Here is an 11,174-nt window from a genome sequence, read left to right on the forward strand (position 1 = left end):
TTTTTCATGTTAATAATAATTTGAAAAATGTGTGTGGTCTTTAAATTAAATTTTTTGATATTTGGTTGGAGTTGAAACTTATCTACATTGCAAATCAGCATATAGTTTGTAAACATTTGGTTGATTAAGATCATATGATTTATGCTTTTTCATGATTAACGCTTTTTTTCAATTGTTCAGAAGCACCATAAAAATGGTGATGACTATTAACTTTGCTGAGAGATAAGTGCATTTCATATTTGTGAAAATCAATATGGTTTGCATGAACAACAACTATTTTGTTTAGTGCACAGAATCATATAAACTTCCAGGTATATGTAGGTGTTAAATATATCTTGTCATTGTAGTAAATAGTACATGCTAAAACAGTTCAGTTGTACATGAGCTGCCATCCTGATTATCTTCCATTGTTCTGTACCGAACTTGTAAAAAAACTTTTTTTTAAAGGTTTAGTGTTTAAAATTTATTGGGTTACTTTTGGTAATACCATCAGCACTAGACCAGTATACGTGTGGATCTTGAAAAATAAAATCAACAACATAAGTGCTTTACTGCCCAAGCAATCTCAGCAGCTTTGTTGCTTTTAAACCACTTATCCTGGAAAAGCATGTCATTATGCTTAGCTTACATCTTGTTATGAGTGATTAGGCTAAGCATGTTTTGCTACGCAACACTGTGTCACTTCCTGATTTCAGCGAGTCATGTAATTTGATGGCTTCCTGTGTGAAACAACGAAAGTACACAGCACCTGTTTGTTGTTTTTACCTGACATGTACCTATTGTTTAACAACCTTGCATTGAAGGATCTTAGCAATACATCTAGTTGCCTAAAATCCACTTAACTGGTCTGCTGTTTAGGGACAAGTTTTATTTATTGCATAAGTTTGGATTAAATGTAGCAGGTAGCATTTAAGTAAGTGATAATGCTCATTGCCTAAAGGAATGGCAGACACAACAGAAAACCCCAATGAAGAGACAATCAAATGTGTTGTTGTTGGGGATAACAATGTTGGAAAAACAAGACTGATATGTTCTAGAGCCTACAATGAAAGTTCACCTAACAACAGGTATTTCAGCTTTTGTAATTTAAACAGACCATTCAGATAAGTAACAAGAAAATGTTTCAGGTGTTTTATGAACACAAGTCATGTCCCAACTGTGTGGGCCATAGACCAGTATCGTAACAATGAGCAGGTATGTCCTGTTAATGACATCTCACATAAGGAGTATTGAAAGTAAAACAATATCCATGTTCTTAGGTGTTGCAAAATGCACGCTGTGATGTGGATGGAACCCTGGTTTCTTTGCGGCTTTGGGATACATTTGGTGATCACCATAAAGACAGAAGGTTTGCTTATGGAAAGTAAGTATACATTTGTAAAAGCGCCAGAATACTTGTTTTTTGAAAATATGAGAAAATTCTGACTATATTTAACAGTGAAAAATAATACCATGGCACTGTTTCTTGTTTTCTGTGAAAGAGTAAGGATGTAAACATGGTTGACACATTTTTTGGGATTTTTGTATTTGACTGTCTGGTTAAAAGCTGTACTCAATAGAGTTGCAGCAAATGGTTTTGATGTCATACACGAAAAAATATCTTGTAAAATCACCAATTTTACAAGCCAAACGTCTTACACCTAGGCGAACCAAAACTTGTTTTTCACACATTGAGTGTATTTGGACCAAGTATTGCTCATCCAGCAGTTTTTATTGTAAACAATCGACGTTTCGACGTCCTATACAAGACGCCTTCATCAGGATAATGACATAACTTGCAAGACGAATGTCTTTTAAAGCGACAAATGATGAAGGCGTCTTGTATAGGACGTCGAAACGTCGATTGTTTACAATAAAAACTGCTGGATGAGCAATACTTGGTCTAACATTATGCCTGGCAGCAATAGATTATTTCATTGAGTGTATTTGTCTAAAAGCACCTTGTTTTTAACTTGGCATATGATGACATCATTGGGTGAACCTTGGAGTTAAATATGCCAAACACTTGAGCCAATGATGGTGTGAATATACTTTATTGTTTATCTTTATCAACTTTAAACATTATTTTTTACATTTTTAAATGTATCAACCTCTTTTTTCAGGGCTGATGTGGTGGTTATATGTTTCTCAGTTTGTGACAAAAAGTCTTTGGAACAAGTCCAGCGCTTCTGGATGCCGGAGGTCCGCAAACATTGCAAAAACATTCCTGTGTTTACTGTGGCCTGCAAAGTGGACTTGAGATTTGCTGACTTGGGTAAATTGAACAAGTCAAGAGGAGTTTTGTCAAAGTAAGTGTTTTGAACAGGACTATTCAACTGTTTGCGTATGATTGATTAATTGATCAATTAACTGATTTTGAATAGAGCTATAAGAGGAAGTGACATATTATATCCGGACCACTGTCGAACTGTATTGGAACCACTCAACTGTCCGTATTATGAGTCAAGTGTGCTTATTGGCCATGGAATTCACGATGTTTTTGAAAATGTGTGCAGAGCAGCTTTGATACACAGGTTAAGATTTTTTGTCATCTATTTAAACACTTGCTTTAATAAAACCACATCTGAATTTTTGTGACACATATAAAATGTTATAATGTTTAAAGACATACAGTTTAAAATAGCTACTAAAAGTTTGTTATGGTTTTCCATATAGGTGTTATTGCATCAAAACTATTTTATATTTCTGTTTGCAGGAGAAGTTTGTATTTCTGGAACTCTGGATTAAAGAGAATCCAACGACCCTATGTTCAGGAGCCCTTGGAGCCACCAAAGCCCAAAGCGCCTGAACTAAATGTGATACATGAAGATACTAATCCTTTACCTAATCTTTACTCTTTGTACAGTTCACAAATGTTTGCAGACATTGTCTTTGTTTGCCAGGTTAGTAAGCACGCTCTATATCACGTTTTTACCTGTCACACCACTAGCGTTGTTATGTTTTACTTTGCGGGGGTGGGGCTAACCAATGAAAAGCTTTGGATGTTTTCATGTCAGTTGCATCGTTATGTACTGGACAAAATTGTCAGAGCGTTATATTGTAATAATGGATGAATAATGTAAAAAATATTTACTGTTTTATGTTGTCACTAACCTGTTGCAATATAAAACATAATCTTTACTAAGACACATTTTGAAATGTTTTGATGTTAACACATCCATTTGTTGTTTAATATTAAACATGTATATATGTGATGCATGAAAAATGGCTGACACCAACAATATGAAATGTTTATTCCGTCACATACCAAAAGCAAAGTTTTAAAACAGTTTAACAGTTTCAACTTATAAGCATGTTAAAAAAAATATATCCTTTTGTATTCTTTTTCAGGAAGAAAAAATCTATGCTCATAAAACAATCATTGCTGCCTCTTCAAATGTTTTCTGGAATCTACTTAACTGCTTACAAAAGTCAGAAAAACAAACAGTTATTTGTTTGGACAAAGAAAATTGCCAGCCAAGTCAATCATTGAAGGATACAAGTATAAATGATGAAGACCCTTTCAGTTCAAAACTAACCCATAAGAGAAGATCATCTTCTGATGTCACTGTTACCAACAAGCTTATCAAGTGTGAATTACCCATTATCGTCTTGTCTGAACCTGATGTTCAATACTGTGGGACTAATGCAGATAATATGGAAGTCTTCAATGTTAATTTACCACCACAAATCTTCAAAATTGTGACAGAGTTTTGTTACACTGGGTGTCTTACCCTGGGTACAGAAAAAGTAAACACTACTAACACCATTGATGTTCTTACACAAGTCATTGTTGCCAGTCAGCGGTTTGGCCTTACCAGCCTCATGAAGATTGCTGCTCAAATTATTAACTCAGATGCAGAAAATTTAACAGATGATCTTTCAAAGGAATTTCTTGTGCAACGCTCCCAAAGATTAAGAGAATTATTTCTGAACAATGAGTGCTGGTCTGATGTTGTTTTTGCTGTTGATGACGGGCATGTCTATGGCCACAAGATTCTGTTATGCAGTGGATGTGATGTTATGAATGCCATGCTTGCTGGGACTTTCATTGAAAGCAAAGATAAACAAGTAAGACATTTTTTTGTTTTTCAATATATATGGTAGTTATTAGGATCATTCTCAACTACCTTAATGGCATGCATAAATAACAATAATAAAAACTGTTTTATAAATCCTATGTTTTACTGTATTATTTTATTGTTTTTATTTTTGGTTGAAGGTGGACTTACCATTTGCTACAACAAAAAGCCTGCAGGCTGTTTTGGGCTACATTTATGCAAGCGACTTATCAGAGTTGAATGATTGTATGGATGAAGACTTTGGTGAAGTTATATCACTTGCTAACCGGTTCTGCTTGCCAGACCTTGTGGCACTCGTGGGTGGGTGGTATTTGAAAATAATGTACTGTTCTTACCTCGTATTTATTATGTAGAATGTGGTCATTTTCATAAGCTTACCTAATCATAGTAATTCTCCATCTTAATATATGTTTTTTTTGTCATTGCACTGTACAAAAATTGTGTCAAAACACTCAAAAGACAGTTAAAGTAGAAAAAATGTCATTATCAGTATTTTAGGGTTTAGTTACAACATATTTCAGGGTTTTTCAAAATTTTTCAGAGGGCTTTGTTGTCAAACTCTTCATGAAGCATGAAAATCAGCATGTTAAGAGTGGTGATGCTGTGGTAATGACCAAGCTTTGTGAGGAAGTTCTGTGGATGCTTGAAATGTCCCAAATGCACAACGCACCTCGTTTGCATGAATGGTGTCTGCACTTCTTGTGCGTTCATTACAATGAAGCTTGCCGTAGTGTTTCAAAACTAATGAAAGTAAGAGTTTTTTCTTTGTTTTCAGTAAACTTTCAATAAAGAACAACCACAATTTAATACAATGACTGAATAGTTTTAAAATTGTTTGGAAACCAGAGTATTGAGTTTAATCATAAGGCTGTGAAAATGGTAAATCCTATAAATCTGAACTAAAATCTTTTTATATGTCATGTATATAGGATAGTTGTGATATGTGACACATGAAGATGTAACTGGTCCACACACACTGCTCATTTTAGTTTAAGTGATAGTCAGTTGAATATTTACCTTGATAATACATATATAGTTACAATGCACGGTGCAACAAATAAGGTGCCTAATCTATTGTTTTGATGTGTAATATCACCACATAAATTTAGTACTTCATTCAACTAAACGCTTTTTTTAGTTTTGTCCTTTAGATTTCTTTTTGAAAGTGAAAAAAATAGATTAACCAGCTTGGAACTTATTTAATATTTTCCAAAGTTGTCAACCACGCTGTTAGAACTTAGTTGGCAATCCACTGTAAACATTCATACTCTTCTGCTTTTTCATTTAATTCTTGTCAAGTGTTGTTCCAAAGTATTTTTGTTGTATTTTTTTAAAGAAAAGGTAAATATGTTTCAGAGTCTACCTGACGAAACACAAAAATATCTTGTTGAGCATCGCTGGCCTCCTGTATGGTACATAAAGCAAAAAGATGCCTATGAGAAGATGCTTAGTCATCGTCGGAATGAAGAATGTCAGCAAAGAGCAGTTCGCAAACCACGAAAATAACTGCCTGTATACCCCCTTGTCAGTATTTTGATTGTGCAATCGCTTTTATGTTGCTCATTTTACCTTGTTTTTTCTCTGTAAAATATGTGACTTAATAAGTATTATGTGTGCATTATTGACACTGTTAATTGTTGACCAAGCCTGTACCTAATTTTAGCAATGCCTTATTTTCATTTAATGACGCAAATTTGACACTATTGTGAAATATTAAGTTACATCCTTTAATTAACTTTTTCTTTTGCACAAACTTTTTCAAGAGTTACTATTTGCATGATTGCTTTTTTTAAAACCTTGCTGGCATTTAACTTACATGTGCTTTATTTTGTCATTGTTTGTAACAGCATGTTCAAAATTTGCCATTGGCAGTAATAATTTTCCAGCTGCATTTTCATCTTATTTATGGACAGTTACTATCTGCTTCTGTTATGTTCCAAATTGTCTTCCATTGTTTCTGCACAAAAATTTGAACTATGCTTACATATATATAGCTATGTTTCAAAAATACATTTCATCCATGATTAGCAGAACCTGTCTAGTTATAGCATTTACGTTTAAGGTGTAATGCTTGCCACCTATTCTCCCAAATTTATTGCTGTGCTGTCTAAAATTGCAGGCTTGTTTATTTATTAAATAAGAAAAAATAGTATGAAGGCAAAATCACAAAACAAACAATCTTGCGGTTTTAAACAGCAATTGTCAGTACAGTTACATAATTAATAGCTTGGTGATGGTGTTGGACTGCTGGCAGTTTCATTGTGCCTTGTACAGTATTATTTTATGTGGTTATGTGCAGCTGAGCTGTTTCGTTTTTGGTGTTGCTGGGTGTAAAAATATAACTGTAGTTGCACTTGGGTACCTGGTGTAAAATGTCCTTTATTCAGAATTTTTTTTAGTCATGTGTAAGTAAATGATATAAAATCAAGACATGGGAAAAAACAGTACAAAAAAGTTATGTTTCTACAATACAAACATTCTATTGCTAGTTGCAGTGCTTCCACTATTATCCATACCTCATTCAAGCGGTAATTGATTATCCGGTTGCCTTATCAATGTTTTAATGAGGTGACAATATATGAAAACCAATCTACGAAGCTATTCACTGTATGCCACTTATTTCAATCGGTAATTCACTAACAAATTGGATCCTATATATTACAATTTTGAAATTGGTTCTTTTTCAAAATGCAATTTAAGAAAAAAATGTTATACAAAGGAAATCCAAAAATGTTAATTAATTATGTGAATTGAAATGTTATGATATTTTTCAGCTTATCTGGTCAAATTTTGTCCCACTAGTTCAGATAATTATTTGATGCACTGTAGGATGAAATTAAGCCAAACCCATTGAAAACACATAATTGAGAATTTGAACAATAACAAGAGAACACTAACAACTTATAAAAGCATTGTAAAGTGAGTAACAAAGGTATGATATATACCATTAATATGTTACATTAACATAATAAAAAGTGGCTGCACAAATACAAGCTTTGGTTTGTTATGAAGTTGTCAAATCGCTTTCGTCATCATGAAATGATAAGGACTGAGCAGTCAATGATATTGGAGGTATCCGAAATGATGAATTTCCCATGTCTCTTGCTGATACAATTTTAAATGTTGCTGTGACCAACAGTGGAAAGTGAAGTTTTTCTCCTGCAAATATATAATTTGGGATGTAACAAATGAAAGGAGATAAATTGTTTCATGCTTAAAATACAATCAGTAATACATACAAAAACATCAGTACTGTATTTGCAAAAAAATACAAAGATAAACCATGCAGACAGCCTATTTGCATTTTTCTTGAATTATATTGCTTTATTTTGCTCCTTGCCCATTTTTTTCAGCTTATCTGGTCAAATTTAGTCCCAACTAGTTCAGACAATAAATCAAAGATGCACTGTAGGGTAAAAATAAGCCAAACCCATTGAAAACACATAATCGGAAATTTGAATAACAAGATAACACTAATGGGTTAGCTGTAGTCGCAACAAATACGATGTGTAACGTCACCATACCACTATTAAAGTGAAGCACAATCCTTTCATCATCCTTTTCAAGAGCTAGAAAGCTTGGACCACAGGACACTTTGTTCACAACATGACCTTTTTTGTTCACTGAAAATACCCGAATGTGGTACAGGATTCTACGAACAGGCGTAAGTCCAACGGATGCTCTTCGCCTTTGTGATTGTATGTTACGTTTCAACAACAAGTACTTGGAGTTCTATGTACAGTAAAAAATGCGCTGTTATGTTATTGAAATAATCTGTTAATTGGTGCAATGTATCCAATGGCATAAGTACCACAAAAAGCAAGCACACTTCCAACACATTCTGATGTCATAATGTCAGTACCACATAAAGCAAGCACACTTCCAACGCATTCTGATATCATAATGTCAGTACCACAAAAAGCAAGCACACTTTCAACACGGTTCTGATATCATAATGTCACCATGAATTTGTTTTTAAATTTTGGCAACAAAACTAATTCTTTGTGTGCATTAACAAACACTGTTTTATCATTTTTGGGCTAGCTGGTTAATCATCTGGGAGTTTAGTTTTGGGCATGGCTAGAACCAACTTTACTTACTGCAGAAGCATTATATGTAACAAGAAGATCGAGTGCAAAATTATATCCATTCCATCTCCAGCAGTGATCAGTGTCTTGTTGTAAGATTCTTCCACAGCGTAAACTCATTGAATCTAGTGAACTACCAGACTGGGGTCCATGGTCAACACCTTGTTCAACCCTCAACATTGTAAGCCATCTCTCACGATATAATGGCATTAACCAAGAAGGTGGTACGATGCAATCTTTTTCAAGCTAAAAAATGTCAAAAGTATTGTTTCAAATGTTATGTTTTGTCCTGCTACTGGATGATGTACATAGGACAGTAAACATAGACTGCAAAACAAGTTTAGTATGTTTGCAATGGTATGTGAAAGTAAGGAGGTAATTTAAGAGTATTTAGGAAAATAGCTTCCTTAATATGTCAAACATTTTTTGTTATCCCTCTTCAAGGACAGTTTTGCTTTAGGGTTCTTTTTTTAATCAGGCTAATGGAGCAAATGGAAAATTTACTCAATATACTATGAAATTGCATGGTGTTGGACTCAACTAAAACAAGATAATTACCTCAAGGCAACAGCCAAATTCAATGATCACATTGCAAAGACGAACAGCCTGAAAAGCTTTGATGAACATAGCACCTTCTGGCGTTTCCAAAAATATATTGCCATTGGTTTTAAACTTTTCTTGAAAGTATTCAGAAGCAACTGTGGCAAGGTTTTTATCATCAAAATCATTCATGGAATTGGTTCTCATCCTTAAAAATGCCCACTTCTTTAAAAGTGTGTACACATCCATTTCAACTTGAAGTACAAACAAGTTTGATGAGGATACAATTTTTGCCATCAATTCAGGTTCAATTTGAGTCAAAAAGCTAATATTCTTAGTTTGCATCATGAGGTTGTTTTCCATCCACTTAATGCATTTGCGCTCCACTTGACCTTGTCCATACATTCTTGCATTAGCATAATAGTTGCATACATTTTCGCAGCACACATATTCTTTCATGGCCTATAACAAAACAGGTTTCCAAGATTAAATAGGTTTTCATACTGGTTTGCCAAATAGTACTTCCAAGAGATTATTATTTTTTCTTTATATTATGTGTATATGTTTTCATTTAAGTGGCAACTTAGTTCATCAAAAGAAGTTTGGATAAATTTTTAGTATGTGTCTGAAGATTTAACAAGAAGGTTTGCTTAGCATTTGGTAAGAAATCTTTAAAGGATTTGCATGAAACTTTTACATGGTCATATGCTGTTTACCAATGTTTCGGTTCTGGTCCGAACTTTTTTAAACATTCGGCCCAAACCGTACTGTTTGATCTAATAAATGCCACAAATGCCAATATAAAACATCACGAATTAACTAATTGTTGCCTCTAACAAATACATTGTCTGCAGAACATAAGAACTTTAGTAATGCTTATGCATTGTGAAAGTGATTTTGGAGTGCCATAAACCAGTTCACTTACATTAACAACACAAGATTTATGTTAAACGACATCGATCAAAAAGGGGACTTTAGGTTCAGCCTGAATCAGCCAAATTTATTCAGCCTTGTGGCCAAATAGTTGGTTTCGACCCTAACCTTTCTGGTTCAGTGCATTCTGACGTCATGGGGCTGTTAACACTTCCCTAACAGTCAGCATGTAATGACAGTAGATCACAAATGCAATAACATATGTTCAGTTGACTTTATATAACACCACAGAAACTTTCGTTTCTGGTGCTAAGCAGCCTAAAAAAACATATAGAAAATGTTTTACACTTTGGGGGCTAACAGGGTTACGACTGGGGCTATTTTGTCAAATGCAACTGATGGCATATCTACATGACTATATCTAGCAGTTGTAAAGTTTCATCCAAATCCAGCAAAGAATTCAAGGCAAAAGAGGATGGTCAAACTACATGAGTGAAAATTAGGTAAAATCAAAATGTGTCCTGAGGGAAGAGGACCAATAGCCATTTTTTAAAAAGGAGTATGGACCCATTACTCTAAAAACGTAGGAAGTCGCAGTTTTTTAACAATGTTTTCAGTATAACAAGGTAATTACATCCGAGCATTGTTGCATTAACCCTTCCAACTGAATTAATGATGCTGCAGAAAGAACAGACACAACAGTTTCGGGGGAAATATCAACTTCATCTGAATACAAAGATCCTAAAGCTGTGTTAAGTGATTCTTTGGTGACATTCTCATCCGGAATCTGGAGGTCTATGACCTGCATAAAATGAGATGAAATAACTCACTAATACAGCATTTTTACCAATACAAATGAATTCAGTTAAACACATAATCTGTTTAGTTGCATTTGCATAGGGATCATTAATCCCAACCACCATCATTTGTTTAGAAAATCAACCTTTGCAAGAACAATTGTAACATGTAAATAAATACATTACCCCCATTAAAGATTCCTTCCACTGTGATTGAAACATTCCTGAGAAATATTTTGCTTGTTTAAGGTAAATCTTGTGCAAATTCCATTCATGCTTAAATGCACAAATTTTGATGTCACTGTTTTCCCCATTTTCAAACAAAGCATTGTAAATGTACTGGGACGTAGTTTTTGTTTTCTTTCTGCGTGATTTGCAACAAGAATGTGAGTTGCTATCCTCTGTGTCACCAGATTCATCAGAATCTCTCCTCTTTCGTTTTCTTGGAGATTCGGTTGGGACATTTACTATACCAGAACTCGAAGCAGGAGTTCTTAAAATATTTCCCATTATTTTTGACCCACTGAAGAAACAAGTTTAAAACAAAGAAAATTCAGAATCAATTGTCTGCTAATTTAAACCCAGAGCTTGAAGGGTTAATCAATTATGTTTATAAATGTATGACACGAAATAAATTGTGTGAACGTATGTGTATATACTATATTGTGTATCACATACTACAAATAATTATTTGTTTGATTATAATCAAAAGTCAAAACCGAGTCTATTGTTTTGTTGCGATCGTTGCTGCAAAAGTGCAAATTTTGCACCAATTAAAAGCATACATTGCTTGGAAAAGCGTAATCAGTTTCGCT

General features: G+C 34.1%; 2 protein-coding genes across 2 annotated transcripts; one reads left to right on the forward strand and one right to left on the reverse strand.

Annotated features, from left to right (window-relative positions):
• On the forward strand, positions 1–6,419 carry LOC145237208 (rho-related BTB domain-containing protein 1-like). The gene is made up of 10 exons (XM_080099984.1): positions 1–1,067; positions 1,128–1,194; positions 1,260–1,363; positions 2,103–2,288; positions 2,364–2,513; positions 2,696–2,882; positions 3,331–4,050; positions 4,202–4,361; positions 4,603–4,811; positions 5,418–6,419. The coding sequence occupies exons 1-10, from the start codon at positions 943–945 to the stop codon at positions 5,565–5,567; spliced, it is 2,058 nt and encodes a 685-aa protein (XP_079956110.1). The 5' UTR covers positions 1–942; the 3' UTR covers positions 5,568–6,419.
• Positions 6,170–10,907, reverse strand: LOC145237211 (germ cell-less protein-like 1). The gene is made up of 6 exons (XM_080099986.1): positions 10,546–10,907; positions 10,197–10,364; positions 8,708–9,151; positions 8,162–8,395; positions 7,586–7,793; positions 6,170–7,220 (listed from the first exon to the last, which is right to left on the reverse strand). The coding sequence occupies exons 1-6, from the start codon at positions 10,867–10,869 to the stop codon at positions 7,066–7,068; spliced, it is 1,533 nt and encodes a 510-aa protein (XP_079956112.1). The 5' UTR covers positions 10,870–10,907; the 3' UTR covers positions 6,170–7,065.
• Between the last annotated feature and the right edge of the window lie 267 nt (positions 10,908–11,174).

The sequence above is a fragment of the Phallusia mammillata genome, chromosome 7, assembly GCF_965637545.1.
Source record: "Phallusia mammillata chromosome 7, kaPhaMamm4.hap1.1, whole genome shotgun sequence".
NCBI classification, from domain to species: domain Eukaryota; kingdom Metazoa; phylum Chordata; class Ascidiacea; order Phlebobranchia; family Ascidiidae; genus Phallusia; species Phallusia mammillata.

What these genes read in the sequence shown, in the direction of transcription:
- LOC145237208 (XM_080099984.1), top strand. Translation starts at nt 943, where the DNA reads ATGGCAGACACAACAGAAAACCCCAATGAAGAGACAATCAAATGTGTT. An exon ending in AGAAGGTTTGCTTATGGAAA is followed by an intron (nt 1,364 to 2,102) that starts GTAAGTATACAT and finishes CTCTTTTTTCAG; the next exon opens with GGCTGATGTGGTGGTTATAT. An exon ending in ACATTGTCTTTGTTTGCCAG is followed by an intron (nt 2,883 to 3,330) that starts GTTAGTAAGCAC and finishes ATTCTTTTTCAG; the next exon opens with GAAGAAAAAATCTATGCTCA.
- LOC145237211 (XM_080099986.1), bottom strand. Translation starts at nt 10,869, where the DNA reads ATGGGAAATATTTTAAGAACTCCTGCTTCGAGTTCTGGTATAGTAAAT. An exon ending in AATTTGGCTGTTGCCTTGAG is followed by an intron (nt 8,396 to 8,707) that starts GTAATTATCTTG and finishes GACATTTTTTAG; the next exon opens with CTTGAAAAAGATTGCATCGT. An exon ending in TTACATATAATGCTTCTGCA is followed by an intron (nt 7,794 to 8,161) that starts GTAAGTAAAGTT and finishes TACTGTACATAG; the next exon opens with AACTCCAAGTACTTGTTGTT.